General features: G+C 32.9%; 2 protein-coding genes across 2 annotated transcripts; both read right to left on the minus strand.

Moving 5' to 3' along the window:
- Positions 1 to 8,439: 8,439 nt before the first annotated feature.
- On the minus strand, positions 8,440 to 10,245 carry LOC111999038 (stromal 70 kDa heat shock-related protein, chloroplastic). The gene is made up of 4 exons (XM_024031166.1): positions 10,033 to 10,245; positions 9,049 to 9,414; positions 8,804 to 8,940; positions 8,440 to 8,482 (listed from the first exon to the last, which is right to left on the minus strand). Exons 1-4 carry the CDS (start codon positions 10,243 to 10,245, stop codon positions 8,440 to 8,442), a joined length of 759 nt encoding a protein of 252 aa, XP_023886934.1.
- Positions 10,246 to 17,003: 6,758 nt separating this feature from the next.
- LOC111999037 (protein LURP-one-related 3) lies at positions 17,004 to 17,922 on the minus strand. Its single transcript, XM_065779040.1, is given in 2 exon segments — positions 17,004 to 17,570; positions 17,650 to 17,922. Coding segments are annotated over 2 exon segments (732 nt in total). The 5' UTR covers positions 17,911 to 17,922; the 3' UTR covers positions 17,004 to 17,099.
- Positions 17,923 to 18,290: the final 368 nt, after the last annotated feature.

An 18,290-nucleotide genomic window follows, 5' to 3' on the forward strand; every position in this document is an offset into this window, starting at 1 on the left:
TGTTTCTAGGCTCTAGTGTGGGAAAGATCTCAATTGTCTAATGAGTAATGGATTCGGGGTCCAACAGTGCTACTACTACAAACGTACCTGTTTTCATCACATGTGTGTCTTATGATAAAATTAAAAAACCTGCGCGTTGGGTTTGAAAATGGTGTTGGTTTTTTCCTGTTGATTTTCAGCTTTGTCACTTGTACATCTTAAAGCTGCCACATTGCAACAATGGTACTTTCTGGACATGGTCCGGAACAGCTTTTTGTTTGTCTTGGACCTTTCAGACAAGTCAATGCAATACTGATTATACTGTTAGAGGCAATGAAAATCAACACTATATTGGACAATGATAATTAAAAAAGAACTGTATTGGAAGCTTAAGTTAATAGCTAGTTTTTTTTTTTTTTTTTGAGAAAAGTTAATAGCTAGTTTGAAGCTTGTGATTGTGATTATACGGAATAAAACGCACTTATATAAGGTCTACAAAACGAGGGTCATGGGAAAATGGCAATGCTACGGAGAGGTGAGGACCCATATATGCATTACTATTTCCCATAATCTATTGGGATTGTTTTTACCTTGGAATTTGAAATAAAGAACCATTTAAAAATGCTTAATTACTCAATAAGGTTATTGCTTGTTTTTTAGAAGAATAAGGTTATTGCTGATTGCTCTTAAGTTTGGATGAGCACCAAACCGATTCAATTTGATATTATAATATAATGCTTGAACGGTTTTGCAAATATTATAGGCCTTGTTGATATTTGATAGCACTTAGCATTCATCTATAGTAAGAGTTTGGTCTCCAAAAATTATAAATTGGCCCCCCTAAAAAAAATCTTTAACAAACTTAAAAAAAAAATTGTAGTACAGTATCTCATAAAAAAACAATTGTATTACAAATAGATCTAGATTATACAAATTTTAAAAGTCTCACTCAAATTCATTATTTTTGTGAAAAATAATACACAGCAATTATTTAGTAGTCCTAATATGGTTATATTTAAGGCATGTGTCTTAAGAAATTTCATTGCTGTCAAATTCCTAAATAAAATACTTATTTGATATGAGTAATAAAATGTTGTCTAAAGAATTTTAGGTTTTATCAATAAAATGCCAACAATGCATTTTTTGAACTATGTGTTCAATAATTCAATATTCTTAGTTTTTGTAATTTTCTTTTCTCTAATGCAAAATCACAAGAACGCACAAAACATATCAAGATAGATTGCTACATATTGCAAGAGAAACTCCAAAAAATGCTACATATCCAGACTGCATATGTCTCAACAAACCAATAACCAGTGAATTTGTTCACCAAAGCACTCAGGCAATCATAAGCTGAATTCCTTCTTCGCAAGTTGGTTGTTATGGACATCCACTGAGATGAAGTATTAAGAAGATTAAAATATGATAAGCACACCAACCCCATTGTTGAGGGAGACTAAACCAATATTATGGCAATTAATGATGTGTTTGTTTTGGCTTCAAATCACTTCCGGAAATGCTTTTCTGTAAATGCGGGTGTTTGGTTGCACATGAAAAATAAATTTTCTGGAAAATATTTTCAGTTGACCGTGTGTTTAATGGCTTTGACCCGAAAATTGGTTTCAGTCAAAATTTTCACTTCAAACCATTTCTGAACTCACGCTCAAAGAGAGAGAGAGAGAGAGAGCTCATAGCCGGCGACCCACGAGCCTTCGACTTTGCTGGCGACCCAGAGCCTTCGCGCCATGAACCCACGAACCAATCTTCGACTTCGCCGGCGAACCCAAAGCCCAGATCACACCACGAACCCAAAGCCTTCGACCCAGAGCCAGAGCCTTTGACTCACCGATCTTCGACCCAGAGCCTTCGACTTCGCCGGCGACCCAAAGCCTTCGACTTCGCCGGAAACCCACGAACCGATCTCTCTCTCTGTGTGATTTTGATTTCTATGTGATTTTGATTTTTATTATTGTTGTGGTGGTGTGGGTGGTGATATTTTGATGGTTTTCCGGTTGTGTGGTGGTGGGTTTTGTATGGGTGGTGGTGGAAAATAGCATTTTCAGAATGTTACCAAACACATGAAAATATTTTCTAGAACAAGTTTCATAATGCAACTAAACACTTGAAAATATTTTTTTTTTCCAAAAATAGCATTTCCAAAAAATAAATACTTTCCGAAAAATATTTTACGGGAACCAAACATAGCCTAAGTGACCAACTTCATCAGCAAAGAATTAGGAGAAAGAGAATCAAGTTCGCAAGGAAAGCAAGAAAAACAACAATTATATTCATATACAGAAATTGCAAATCTTTAGGGATCCGGTCTGTAATACTCATTTATATAAAGAATATCTGTAACAAAAGAAAGCACTGCAAAATAAAACATATATAGGACAGATTTCGTGAACGTAGGCTTTCATGGCCAAACCACATAAAACTGTTGTGTTCTTTCCTTCGTTTGCTTCTATCACAAAAAACAGTGTAGGGGCATCCGAGGTTGTTGTCCCCAGCTGTGGCCAACTCGAAATTGTATGTACCACTCTCCTATAATGATTACTTTTACATTTCTTTTTCTTTTTTTTTTGGTAAATATAAGTTTATTTATAGAAATACCATAGCATAACAACTAGCGACAAAATTTCAAATATGTCTAAAAATTTCATTTTGCTATCTATTACTTTTAGCTTCATTAGAGAGGAAATAGTTAAAACTAGGAGGTTAGTAGCATATTATAATTATTTCTCAAAAAAATAAAAGCTTCACTTGGTTTCTAAGTGGATCTAGAATATATATATATATATATATATATGAATTGGATTCAAGTTACACCTGGTATAATTTTAAGAAATGTTACACCACTTAATATTTTTTAATTTGATGCAAATTTTGACAAACCCACTGTTAGATTATATTATCTTCGTATATTCTCCATGCTTGCAAAATTTCGAGGTGATCAAAGACTAATAGTCATGTCATCGACCAATTGTTTAAATTCAAGTTTTTATAGTTTAAAATAATGTATAAAAGATGAGTTTATAGATCAAATAGTAAATAATATCCAATTGACATGAATGTTAAAAAAATATAGATCATGGAATTCAATGGTGGGATTTTCAAAATATAAATTCTATAACAAGTTATTGGGTGATGTAACATTACTTAGAATTACACCAGGTATAACTTAAACCTAACCATCTATATATATATATATATATTAAGAGGATTCAAAAAGTAAGTTATAATTTCAAAAAATATATAAAAAAATGCCTCTAATCTATTTAGACAATCCTTATTCTTAAAAAATAATAATATGATTAAAATTATAATTCAACAAAATAAAAAAATAAAATAAAAACAATATTAAAGAAACTTTTTTTCCTAAAAATTAGCACATTCTCTATTTAAACATATCTCACATACGTTTGATAAATTTTTTCCCTAAAAACTAGCGCACACTAAACCCAGTAGTTTACTTACTACATTTCAAATCTTAAATTTTAGTTTTATAAAAATTCCTTCCTATGTAACCTTATTAACAATAGATCAATTCAAATTGAAAAATTGTATTAAATTCAAAATAAATAAATAAAAGCCTTATCGCACATGCGGAACATGTGTAATAAGGCTAGTGTGTGTGTGTGTGTGTGTGTGTGGAGAGAGAGAGAGAGAGAGAGAGAGAGAGTTACACCTAATGGGAAAATTATTGTGTATTCCAGGAGTACCATAAATACGTACTCCCTCCTCTCATATGAATGGTGAGTCCTATTAATTAAATTCATGGTGGGACTCATCATTTATATGAGAGGGGGGAGTATGTATTTATGGTACTCTGGAAGTATCTAATAATTTTTCCGAGTTCAAATCTTCTGTTTCACTTTTCCTGCTTTACTCTATACTCCACTAATAAATACTTGACATGTGTTCACCTAATTAATTAAATACTACTATTAATTAATAACTGTAATATTAATAAATCAATAATGATATTATTTAATTAATTAAGTAAACACAAGTATTTATTAGTGGAGTATAGAGTGGAGCAGAAAAAGTGAGACAGAAGATTTGGACTTAATTTTCCCACCTGATGTTACTCTAAAAAGTTACACATTTCTTAAACAAATTGGATTTAAGTAAATCCAACGGTGAAAAAAAAAATCCCTCATCAATGCTAATATTTTAATTAATCTCATTTATTATCCCTTATTTAACACATTCCTTACTTATTTCTAAACCCACAAAAATTTATATGTCTCTCTCTCTCTCTCTCTCTCTCTCTCTCTCTCTCTCTCTCTCTCTCTCTCTCTCTCTCGTTGAAGCGTTCCCTTTCTTTTTTGATTGATCAACACGATCTTCTTGACTTGTATACGTCAAGGCCTTGGGGAACATGTTCAAGCCAGACTTTTTGCATATTTTTGTGTAGTGGACAAGGTCTTTAATCTTTATCAACCTTGTAATACGATTCAAAGAGGAAGATATTGATAGATGAAAACACGTACAGCCATCCAATAATCTTGTTGAAATATTCCTGTAAAATTGTATAAAAAAAATAAAGATCAATTATGGTCTGTTTTGGATTGAGGGGAGAGAGTAAATGAAAGGAAGTAGTGTACAGTTCACTAAAAATTATATGATTCAAAAAGAAAGATATTCATAGATGAAAACACAGCCATCCAAAAATCCTGTTGAAATATTCTTATAAAATTAGATGTATAAAAAAATAGAGATCAATTATGATTCGTTCAGATTGGGGTGATGGAGAGGAGTAGAGTGGAATTGGCCAAAAATTAAGGTAATTTTTGCCAACTTTACCCTACTCCATTTCCCTCCCATCTAATCCAAACAAATCATTAATGTCTTGAACTAATGAGAACGAACAATCATTATAGAAGTAAAATTGATGTCATATCCTCAAATCTTATCAAATTTATTAAGGAACACAAATGACTGAGCATCAATTCAAATTCGGTATTGATAAATTATAAGGGGTTTTTCCCCCTGTGGTTGGGTGTCTTAAACTCTTTAAATGGCTGACTAAAAATATGGATCACATGTAGCCATGTATGTTTATTGTATTGCACATGAAAGGATGGGGAACTTACTGTAATCTTTTACTAATAAGAGTAAATTAGTCTATCGTTTTACCTTAAAAAATACAAATAGACGGTGCAATGGGTCTAACAAATAGACTTTGACATAAAATATTCTAACACAAATTATGTTCTAACAAATATATACGTAATGGGTCCAAACACAAATAGACTTTGACGTGAAATTTCTAACACATATTATATTCTAACAAATTCAAGTCCTTGCAAGGCATTAGACATGGCCTCTTGTGGCACTGATAAAAACACCTGCCAGTATGGTTATTCATATGGAGACCAATCATTCGCTAATGGTGATCTTGGTGTTAAAACCTTAACCATTGGATCAACTACTAGCCATCAAGTCACAATACCAAAGATTGTGTTTGGGTGTGGGCACAATAATGATGGTACATTTGGTGAGGCAGGATCAGGCATAACTAGAATAGGAGGTGGCCCTCTTTCTCTAGTCTCTCAACTAAACAAGTCTATGGGTGGAAAATTTTCTTATTGTTTAGTTCCCACAAAGAATACAAATGTTACAAGCAAGATTAATTTTGGTATCAATGGCTTGGTTTCTGGCAATGGTGTGGTTTCAACTATCCATCTCTTTATATTTTGGTAGCAATGGCTTGGTTTCTATTACAAGCTCAAAGAGTATGCTGTGACAAAGCGATACATCACAGTTCATATTTTTAACTACTACTTTACGTGGTTACTTTCAAGAGTTTTAGTCAGACTCAAAGAGTTCCTGATACCTTAGGAAAATTTCAACAACAAATTACTCAATTGAACTTGATTTTTATCTTGTAAAAACAAATTGACTTACATTTCAACCTTATTTTTTAACAACTCTAAATAGTAGTTTATAGGGGAAAAAAAAATGTGAACTCTGAACCAATTCAGGTGTACTACTTGCCCTCTAATGGCTGTCTTTCAATGGTAGCATTTTAAATCATAACCATCTTCTTCCCAAAAACACACGTTCAGAAATGGTAAACACAGGGAAGAACATATCAAGCCTCCTCCGTGATGTTGCTCCTATTTCCATCCATAACCACGCCAAAAGCTTATATTTACATTACAAAATGAATATAGGATAAAACAAAGAGTATAGAATTTCTGGAAAATCTGGAAAAAAAAAAAAAAAAAGTGTCATAAACACACCATTAATGACATTAATATCAGAAGCAAATGAGTAGTTGTAACAAAAACTATGGCTGCACTACTACTAATAGCTAAGGTTCTTAGTAGAAAAACAAATCAAAAAACCAAAATGTATTGTTTCATCATAATTAACAACATAGGTCCTTAAACATTTATATTTTAAGCTACTTGGACTCAATATGTATCTCGATTCCACCAAGCGAAGCTCATTTTGTGATTCTTTTCAGCCACGTGTACCTAAAGTAGGAAAAAAAATGTATAAATAAATTTGAAACATGAGATATATATTATTACAATCAAAGTTTTTTTTTTAAATGACTAAAAAAAAGTAATAAAAAAACTCAGTTTATGCTAAATCATCAAAATTATTGTCATCAAACATTGTCATGTTTTCTTCATCTTGGTAATCACTTCCTTTGCCATTATATTATGGACAAAGTTTAGTTACAAAATTGGTTGTAGCTTAAGGCTACAACCTTATTCAATAAAATAAATGTTACTACATATTTTGAAAATTTAAATGTTGAATTGTATGCTCTTTATGCTCTTAATACACATGTCAAATTTTGTATCAATCCGATATTATTTACTATATCATCTATAGCTTATATCTTATGCATAATTTTAAACTACAAAAACTTGCAATTTAAACAATTTATTGATGACATAACTATTGATCATTAATTTTTTAGAAATTCTGCAAGCATGAAGGATATAAGAAAAAAATGTAATCCAATGGTGGATTTGTCAAACTTCGCCTCCAATAAAAAAATATTGAGTAAGATTGTAGCTTCGACTACAACCAATTTTGTAACTAAATTTTGTCCTTATATTGTTGTTGAGATCCAAAAAATCACAATGTTATACCAAGGCCCAAAACAAAACAAAGGATTGAAACCCAGGAAAAATAAAGCATTTGGGCTTCCAATAAGAAAGAGGAGAGGTCCAAACCCATTAAGGGTCCATAAGGAGGGACCCAAATCCATGAATGGGCAAGTTTCGGGCCCCATAAAATAAATGAAGGAAAAAAGCCCAACCTAGCCCTCAAAGGTCAAAAAATCGCTGGGGAGCCCGAGAAAATAACTGGGCCAAGATACTTGGGAATTCCCAAGTGCCTGGGATCCTCGGGACATGTAGCAAAGCCAAGTTAGGGTTAAGAGTGTTCAGAGTAGGTACTAAGAAACATAAGGAACTAGAATAGATATGTCCCTATCAGCCACCCAATGATGCAGAAAAGGGGTTAGAAGGCTTAAGAACCAACAACCCATGAGTAAAGGCCTAGTATCTCAGGGAACCCAATAGGAAGAACCATAAGGGAATGTGGCTGGGGATCTTTCAGCCTAGTAGGATGGAATCAGCTCACTTAGAAAAAATGACAAAAGAAAAAGTAGCCAAAAGTTGGGTCTGAAAAGGTGGAATCTAGAAGCGTTAAAAGAAGAAAAATCAAAGGTCAGCCCTCTAGGACACCCCTGAACGGGAAGGTTAGTTGGGGTCTTTCGAAGAAAAAATCTCAAAAGGAGGAAATAATGAAGAATTTGGAAAGGACCAGCCACTAATGTTGCTGACACAACATTGGTTCTGGTACCTAGAAGAGCAAATAGAAGGAATTAGTAGTACCCCGGAAATCCTAGGATTGCACTATAAAAGGGGAAGTAGCCAACAGTGAATTAGAGCAAAAATCCTTGAAAAAACTCTGTCAAAAAAAAAAAAAAAAAATGAGGGAAATATCGTCCGGTATCCTCAAGCAGCCACTAGAAAACACAATTGGATTCAAACTTTGCAAATCTTAGAGACCCAAAGAGCCATCTAAGTTTGTGATTTTTGAACTTATTTGGACCTTATAACACATTCTAGTGAGTGTAGTGTATTACATAATCTAGAAAGTAATAAAGTATTTTACATTATTTCAAGGATCCCTAACACTTTATTTTATGTTCCTTCTTGATCATTTTGTTCCTTTGTTGTTTCTTGTTGTTCAATGCATATATTTCTTGTCTGTTAGCATGTATGTGTTGTAAGATTCGTGCTCTGTGCACCACCTGATTCGAAATCAGTCCAATTTAGCTGCAGTGAACCAAGTCTAGTCCCTTAAAACAATAAGTATTGGACCCAGGATCTTTGTTACTACTTGGGCCTATGCACTAAAAAAAAGAACCCCCACAATTGTTTACAAGATGATTATGACCATAACCTTAGAAAGTTGACAAGATCATCTTTTTGTTGTAGCATGAGCTTCCTCTGTGATGTTGCTCCTATTTCCATCAAGGTGTAAACATAAATGCAATAGAATAAAATATCAGCGATAGAGAATGATAAAAGCAAAGTCTAATATCAGTGATTCACGTGAGAAAATAAATTAAACGAATTTCATAATTTATGTTGCCACATAATTCAACCCTCCTGCAATTAAACATTTCTTATTCAGCCTTTACTCACTATCAGAAGGATAATCTTAATTAACAATAAGATATACTAGAGGTGCTCAAGAAAAAATAATTGTTGTTACAAGATAAAAAAAAAAAAAATACATGATTGTCAATGATTCAGCTTGGTTCTCTTTCTAGGGTAGAAACCTTGTCTCTCCAAGTTCCTTTAGCTGATTCTCAGTCTGGTAGACAACAAATTCAGCTTGGTTCTTTATGTCAATGGCATCTCTCTTCTCCTTGTAATCCTTTGCAAACCACTCCACTTCATTAACCATCCTTTGCATCTACACATTTTGACACATTTAGCTTTGTTCCTTTTCATCTTTTAACCTCATGCTACAAACTGAAATAAAGATCAAACATTTATCCAAACCCTATATATTTTAACATACCTCATAATCATTGGACAAATTTATAATGGTAATGCCTTGCTTCTTCCCTGTGCCCTTGTCAACCGCAGTGACAGAAAGAATACCATTAGAATTAATGCAAAACTTCATTTTAATTTGAGGAACCCCACAAGATGCAGGTAGGATATCATCCAAACGGAAGCTGTGAAGATATCTGTTGTCCCTAACGAATTCTCTCTCTCCTTGGAAAACATTAATATCAACACTAGTCTGCCCATCTGTGGCTGTGGAGAACACCTCTGACTTGGAGGTCGGCAAAGTAGTATTTCTTGGGATGATCTTTGTCATTACACCACCTAGTGTTTCAAGACCTAGTGACAATGTTGAAACATCCAACATGATACCGCACTAAAAATAAATTGTCACACGTGAATCAAACAAACAACTGAATTATTTACACAATATCAACTAGAATTTAACAATCCAGCCCACACCTAACCAAATTTTCCCATATCCAAAACCCCAAAACCATCATTTTAGTTTTTTTCCCCTTTCATCTCCTTCTCCTACATTTACTAACCAACCAAACATAGCCCAAAAACTATAATGACCCATTACCAAAAACTGGAAACCAAAGCACAAATACCTCATTCACAAACCAAATACCGTCATATTAAACCAATAAAAATTAATCAATTAATAAAGCTCTCGCTTTAACAAAGACAAAAAGTTTTAACAAACCCATTACCAAAAACACAAAACCAAACAAAACCCATCACCTGATTTCTAAATTCTAAAATGTCACAGTTTCCAAAAGGTAGAAACTTTCACAAACCCATTACCCAAAATACAAAACCAAAACCCAACCGAGAACCCCATTTCTAATGCCCTTCCTCTCTCAACACAATTTCAATTTTCAATGTCACAAATCACAATTTCCAAAACAAAACAAAACAAAAAAATTGACAACCCATTACCAAAAAACGGAAAACAAAAACAAAATTCACAATTCCAATTCCCTCTTACCAAAGCACAAATCTCCTCAAGCGTAAAATGTGCATCAGACAACGGACCCGTCACTGGACCATCATTCTTTAACATGTTCAGAAAAAACTCGGCGTTCAGCTTCCCTCCTTCCATCGCTGAATTTGTCGCCCCCAAATCGATCCCATCCACTTTCTCGTTCAATACTCTCAACACAACGCTCTTCGCTCTTAGCTTCAGGTAAAACGTTGTCATTTTGTGTCCAAAGAAAAATGCTTTGGAGGAAACAAAAGCCAAATTAAGCTTCCGAGAATACCTAGGAGGAGTGGTAATTCGAAATTGCACTCACTCTCTCTCTCTCTCTCTCTCTCTCTCTCTCTCTCTCTCTCTCTCATATATAAAATTCCCAAAATACCCTCACTCACTGTTCAAAAATCCTGTTGAAATATTCTTATAAAATTTGATGTGTAAAAAAATAAATATTAATTATGGTTTGTTCAAATTAAGAGAGGGAAGGGGAGTGAAGAAGAGTAGAGTAGAGTTGTCCAAAAATTAGAGTAATTTTCAGCCAACTTTATCCTACTCTCCTTCCCTCCCCCTTAATCCAAACAGACTATCAATGTGTTGAACTATTGAGAATGAACAATCATTATAAGAGTAAAATGGATGTCATATGCTCAAATCTTAACAGATTTATTAAAGAACACAAATGACTGAGCATAGGTTCATATTCGGTATTGACAAATTATAAGGTTTTTTTTTTTTTTTCCTGTGAGTGGTGGTCTGAAACTCTTCAAATAGCTGACTAAAAAAATGGATCATATGTAGCCAAGTATGTTTATTGTATTGCACATGAAAGGATGAGGAACTTACTATAATCGTTTATTAATGAGAGTAAAATTAGTCTATCGTTTTACCTTAAAAAATACAAATAGACGGTGCAATGGGTCTAATAAATGGACTTTGACATAAAATATTCTAACACATATTATGTTCTAACAAATATATACTTAATGGGTCCAAATACAAATAGATTTTGACGTGAAATCTTCTAACACATCATATTCTAACAAATGTGTAATTTTTTAACACATTATATTCTATCAGATTCAATATGTTTATTAAATGGTTTGAAGTTTTGAACATGATATCGTGTACTTTCCATTTCAATTATTCGTTATAACAAATTAGCCTCGGAGTGGATGTCAAGAAAGATAAAGTAACGAGTTAAGATCGTATGATTTATTTATCTCTTTGCCTCATACTGTTGATCATGTTTTTAAAAAAGCTGACAAGGTTTTTGAAGAAACGTCCTCTAATCTACTGTGTCAATATATTAGACTATTAATGTGTATTATTTAAATTAAATAAGTCATAAGATTCATTAAAAATTTCATGCAACTAATAAAAGTATACTCGTATAATTTTTTTTAACGGTCAAATTAAAAGAAATTTCCTCTAAACTAGTTTGAAGGTAAAATTTTTTAAAAAGATACGCCTTTTTAAAACTGGCCTTAATAATTTGAAGTTTAATGAAATTCGGGTTTTAATTTTTAAGGAAAGGATAAATTAAGAAAGTTATTGCCAAAATTATGAAAAAGAGAGAGTATTATATTTGGTTGGAGTAAGTTCAGCACTAAATAGAATAGAAGATAATGGTGACTAGGTATTTTCCTCTATGATAGTTGACCATATAAATTGCACAAAAGTTATTAGCTGTTTGTTAACGTTCTTTCATGCAAATTCAGTTACATATGTATGTATTGAAAGTTCTAATTTATACCATTCGTTAATTATGCAGATTAATTAAGAAATATATGGTGAAAACAATTTGGATTAAACAACCACAGTCACAATGAAAAACCAAATTTAAAAATGGCGAAACTTAGACACAGTACCTTATGTCCTGTACCTTAAGTACTCCTTTTAAAATTTTGACACACGGCTACTTAACAGGAATTGCTAAATGGTGTTAAAAATGTTAAAAACTATCTGATAGAATGGGTTTTTTCTATCTCATGGAGTATGCGAAACTATCTCTCTCTTCTCTCATGGAGATGGCGAAGGAAGAGAAGCCCTATTATGATGCCGCAATTTTGGAAGGAGGATTCATGCTTACCAAAAAAAAAAAAAAAAAGAAGCTTTTGGAAGGAGGATTCAACACAGGCAATAAGTTCTGGAAGCTTTTGCTTGGTCGATGCCGAACCACCCAAATGATGTCATACAATTGTCCTCCAACCGCTCTTAGAACGTTAACGGCGAGCCTCACCGCAGCGGCTACCACCAACAACAACGACTATCATGGCTCTACCACCCAATAAATCTTCTCATCCATCCGCAAACGCCTCACTCCTCCGCTACTGCCGCCACAACCATCACGTCATCGAGTTTGACTTCTTTCAAAAACCAATTCTGCATTTACTGATTTGTGGAAAGGGAAATAATTTTTTCACCCGTTTTGACAGGGTTTGATGTGGGAGTAATATTTTTCTTGGATTTGATTATGTTAGGTTATGGAAGTTAGTAGCTTTATTGGAGTTAATTCTATAGTAAAATTCTTTGAATTATCTTCTTGCAATCTGGTTTTGCTATGAATCGAAAGTTATTGATTTGGATAACTTCATAGGCAAAATAATGGAATTGCTAAATCTGGTTTTCGGAACTTGTGGCAATACTATGGGTATTGAATTTTTTTTTTTTTTTTTTTTAACCTGTGGGTATTGAATTAGAACTGAAGGAATTTTTAATATTTAATGCTGGTTATATCAATTCTGTTAGGTAGCCACATGTCAAAATTTTAAAAGAGGTACCTAAGGTACAGGACACAAAGTAGTGTATCTAAGTTTTGCCCATTTAAAAAAAAGGCAAACAACATAAGTGTTAGAATTAGTACCCTAAAATCCTATTGTACGATGTTGTATATGATATTATGTATGACATTATGTTATAAATAATGAAATTGTTTTATTATCTAAAATAACAAGCAACATGAATATTTGGACATTATCATATAGTCTTTCAGATACATAGTATGTGATTTATGTGATTTAGTCATAGAAAATATAAATCACAAGTTCTTCGTAAACTCAAAACCTTAGTTCATAATCGGCAATGAAATTGGGCATTTTATTTGTGAAGATTATAACATGTTAACTAAGATGGTTTGTCTTGATCATGGAAGTGAAGACTTCTAGTTGATATGTTGATGTGTCTTAAGTGTATAAGACATTGAACTGGACTATTGTGAGATTAATTATTCTATTAACGGCTATCTACTAAATAATAAATCTCACAACTTTAATTTATAAACTCTCAATCCTGAGAGGATAGTGAACCGATCATAAAATGTAGGTTGATTTGATCTATCAGGAATGAGATCTAATTCAACGGTCAAAATCTCAGTATGTTGAGCAGCCACACTAAAGGAACACATGTTCTCAATATAGAATTCATAGTCTTTTTGTAGAAATATAAAATATTCTCTTGAGATAAGTTTAATGGGTTTGATTATTCATAGTGTTAGGCCTAACCACTTAAATAAACAGTTACTAATATATATGAATAACTTAAAGGATTAAATCGAATATTCAAGGATCAAGAAGTAGTAATTTTCAAAGTGGCAATTTTATATTATGACTTTGTATTACTACAAATATTTTCATAAAGGGGTTAATTGTTTAGATAATAAAGTCTTGAGATTTAATTTTATTAATAAATCTTAAAGTGCAATTATATTTATATAGTGGTATTAAATATAATTAATAGTGACTTTGGGCTTGTCAAGAGTTGACAGATAAGCCCAAAATCCATTAGAACTAGAGCTTTATTTGTCCCTTTGGTCCCATCCCAAGCCACACACTAAAACCCAATTGGGCTGGCCCAAAAGGCTAACCTAATTAGATAATCAATCGTTTATTTAATAAGATTTATTAAATAAAATAACTGCTTTTGACGGTTAAAAAAAGTACATGCAATTAAAAGAAAAAAATGCAGTTTTCTCTAAACATATTCTCTCTTGAACAAGTGTGTACATAACTGATTGAGAGACCACACATCTTGAGCATATATGGAATTGGGGTAAAGATTGAAGGTCTTCCCAAGTTCAAACTTCTTTTGTTTTGAATTTCACTGCATCAAAATATGCCTTTCTATTCTTTGTTTCTAAAATTCTAGATAGTCCATGTTATCTCACATGAATGAAGTAGATCCTTGGGTTACTTCTGCTATGGGTTTTTGTATGAGATGCAAAACCAGTTTTCCAACCATAAGAACACCTAATTTGAAGACAAAATGAAAACCAATGGAAACTAACTCCAAAATAAATCGCACTCTACTGATACCTTTACCCTCAATAAGAAAATCCACTATATAAAATTCTAGTGTAACCTATGACCTTAGATCCTTGTGTTACTTCTGCTGCAGGTTTTTGTATGAAATGCAAAACCAATTTTCCAACCATAAGAACACCTAATTTGCAGACAAAATGAAAACCAATGGAAACTAACTCCAAAGTAAACTGCACTCTGAGGATACCTCTACCCTTAATAAGAAAATCCACTATATAAAATTCTAGTGCATACCCATGACCTTAGACCATATCTATTCGGTAGATAAACTTCTTAATGTGACCCCACACCAGCTCTAGACTATCTAAACTCTTTTATATGAATCCCTTCTCATGAACCTCGTTTATAATCACAATCAGGCCCACTAATGAACCCCAATGACCCTCCTTGAATGTTTGATCTTCGCATCAACATTTACTGGAATTATAAACACTATGGTTTTAGCTATTAATCACCAGTACAGCAACTCCATTGTGTATATGGATTTCTAAACCCACAAGTTGATCAATTCTATTTTTTCTCTATATAGTGCACGGCAGCAATTTGCAAAAACCTCCAAGTAGTCGTGTTTATAATGGTCCTTTATATGTTTGCATGCGTGACACAGAAACCTAGGCCCCAACCTACTTTAATAAAAACATGTCAAATTCGCTTTTCAAAATTTTCAATTGATCGAGCTTCAATCAAAGGTCAGTTGAAGTTCTTTCGATCGATCAATCAACGATCAAGTAGCCATTGAAAAACCACTTGTTCGATCAATCAAGTATCAATCAAATGGATATCGAAATCTTGAACAACTATCTTCTTTTAGGTTTAGGCCTTTTTAAGTTGGACTTTGACACACATTATAGACGATAAAATATTACAAAGTCATGAAATTTTCCTATATAAAACCTAACATGTAGAACTCTCCGTATTTTGTACAATATTCTCACTCAAAGTTAAACTTTTACTTAATTGAAAACCACCTTTTAGGCCTTCATGTTTAATTCTATTTTCATATTCACCATTTTTGTTTCAAATTTCTCATTTTTCTCTTTCATATTTGATTCAATTTTCTGTTTGCCCTTTACATTTCAAATTTTCATTGACCATTCATTTTATCCCTTCATAAAAATTAAAATTTTAAAATTTAAAGGGCCAAAATAAAAACAACTCCAAACTTTTGGGCCAATTGTACTTGAGTCTGATTTTTTTTTTCAAAGACAGTGTATTTTAAATTCATTAGAATAACAATTTATTTTTGTCAATTTTTGGTTTCCTTGATTTTATCTTAAATAATCAAGTGGCAACTTCAAATTATAAAACGAAGTAAAATATTATCAGTTGAGTATATACATTAAGACACATTAACCTAGGATTCTTGGGTCATGATTCTCACATTAATTTTCACTCGCTATCGATCTTTCTCACTCAAGCGTATTCTCATTTAACTAAAAATTTTATATTTTGTGTTACCTTGTTGCTAAATTGGTATTATTATAAACACACTCAAATTCACATCCAATTTCATAATAATATGCTTGTATGTTAACTTATGATTAGATTACATTAATATTTTCAAATGGGACCACCACGGGCGTTTTGTGAAGAGTGAACGTATTGTACACCAATCACATGTTGGTATATTGTGAAATTACGTGAGCACCGTCTTCTAAAAATAGAAGAGAAGTGGGTACCACTGTCCCTAGAATTTTCCTTATTTTATTGCTAAATATAAACCAGTATTCCCATTACTGTTGATGCTCTTTTGGGTTTTGGGCTTTGTTTTGCAGGCTCAAAGTGGAACGATAGCCAATACTTGTCCACGGGTTGTGAGATCTGGGCTTGATATCCAAATGATCTGAGTCCTCCAAGGCCATCTTCTGCCAATTACAGGTAGCTACCCACAAAATGGAGCCCAACACTAACAGTAACATCATTTTTTTCCCTGAAATTTGTTATGTTTGTCATAAGTACTGTTCTTTAACCGCTACGTGAGGAAGATAAATGGAGGTTGGTATCTAGCAGAAATGTAACGTAATATTTGCATGGAGTCCTATACAAGCTATATGGTTTTACTGTTTTGCAATTCCTACCCTAAATTCACTTCACCTTTAACTTCCCTCTCATTTTCCATTTCTAGTCCGAAGTTTAGCCAATCGAATTATATTGGTCGGTACTCTGTACCTTATAGACGTACATATGGCAGGTGATGAGGATGATCAATCAGTTGATCGACTTTACACATAACAATCATCTAATTACACTGCTATCCCAAGCAGTTGAGCTGATAATTAAAGTGATTGACACTTGGAGGAGATTGGTAATTAGGAGCAAGACCTTGTGCAATCGAACTAAAACTTGCAAATAATTCACCATACAAGAGGCTAAAACGTCTGTGGTCACATATTGAACTCTCCAAACTTCTAACCATTCAAACTTGATTATTTTGAACTCTTCATTTAATTAGTGTTATGATTATAGCCTATAGATTAATTATCTTGCATATCTCATCCCAATATTGCTTGATGAGTAGTATTTTTTTTTTTTTAATAGCTGTTGGCTTGTTTTTTAAGCATTTAACTATTCCAAACTTCTGAATCTCAAGTCCTAATTATAGAGAACTTGTATATCAAATATGATCTTAACTTTAGAACCAACTGATCACTCAACAACGCAGTTCATTGATATTTTTCACATGGTTGTGAAACAAGAACAATCATTCTCATGTAGTATAGCTATATTTACATTCAAAATGATCATTCTATTGCTTCCACAGTTTCACATTCTACAGTTAATAAGACAATACACAACAAAAAGACCCATTATAAGAGAGTGATCAATATTAGGCTCCACTACCATTGTCAAAACATCGCTGCCTAAATCCACCCCATATGTTGATTTCTTTCTCTTTAACTGTCCATGGAAAAACATGACAAAGTTAGCACAGAACTTAAGCAATATTCAACTCAAAGTTCTATATGAATGAATGAATTAGAAAAGATATAAGACTAAAATCACCTCTGCAACAAGCCCACCGGATTGGTCTACTATTTTGCACACCGACTTGCTATTCCAGGTTTGAATCTTATAATGATGTGATTGATTCTCATCTAACCCCACAATAACCTCACATGGTGAGTCCCCTCTTGAAATCCTCATGCTTTTTCTAACTTGAAAACAAGGCTTTTTTATAACAGTCTCTGTGTCACTGGATCTATAGCCCTCCCAAAACCTGAACAGCTTGAATCTCTACACAGAGCACAAATTGTGAGCATAATAAATTTATAGTCCAACTTTTCAAAATGATTGCTATTTAATAAACTTGTACCTTTCTCAGTACGGTGAAGAGAACTTTGCCCTTGATATCCATAAGATAAACTTCATTACTACACTTGCAGTTGTAGTTATCAACACGATACACGATTTGACCATTAGCATCAAAGACAGTGCAACCTTTGCCACTGAGTACTAGAGATTTCATCCATATTGTAAAAGTTTCTTGATTGGAAGTGAGGTAGCAGGAGGTAGAGGGAATTATTGCTTGGGGATGAACCTTTGCCATGATAAGTAAGTTGGTTTTACTTTTCATAGACTATAGAACTAGAATACTAGATGTCAAAAGCTGAGCTAACTAGCTAGGAATTGTGTTGTCTTATATATAGAGCATATTTTGAAGTAATGGAAATTTTATTTTTTTTTTAATAGTTTTGTTGAGCTAATGATAATTAAAATGTAATTTTTTAAAAAGAAAATTACAACATATAGAAGAGAACTTTTATAGTCGTACTGTTATACTTTGTTTAATATGGCCTGGGGCACTAGTCCTTTTCATTTTTTGGTTAAATTGTATTTAAAACATTGATATGGGAGAGCCACTATATTCCTTGGTAATTCATTGTTTAGATTCATGACTTGTTCCCAGCATTAAAAAAACACGCCCAAAAGGACAATATTAAAAAAAGTGCATAC

The sequence above is a fragment of the Quercus suber genome, unplaced genomic scaffold (assembly GCF_002906115.3).
Source record: "Quercus suber isolate HL8 unplaced genomic scaffold, Cork oak 2.0 scaffold_197, whole genome shotgun sequence".
NCBI lineage: Eukaryota > Viridiplantae > Streptophyta > Magnoliopsida > Fagales > Fagaceae > Quercus > Quercus suber.

Excerpts from the sequence above, each read along its gene's own strand:
- LOC111999038 (XM_024031166.1), bottom strand. The coding sequence starts at position 10,245 with ATGACAACGTTTTACCTGAAGCTAAGAGCGAAGAGCGTTGTGTTGAGA. Across the intron at positions 9,415-10,032 it reads TTGAGGAGATTTGTGCTTTG|TGCGGTATCATGTTGGATGT; the intron begins GTAAGAGGGAAT and ends ATTTATTTTTAG. Across the intron at positions 8,483-8,803 it reads AAGGAACTTGGAGAGACAAG|GAGCAACATCACAGAGGAAG; the intron begins GTTTCTACCCTA and ends TGATGGAAATAG.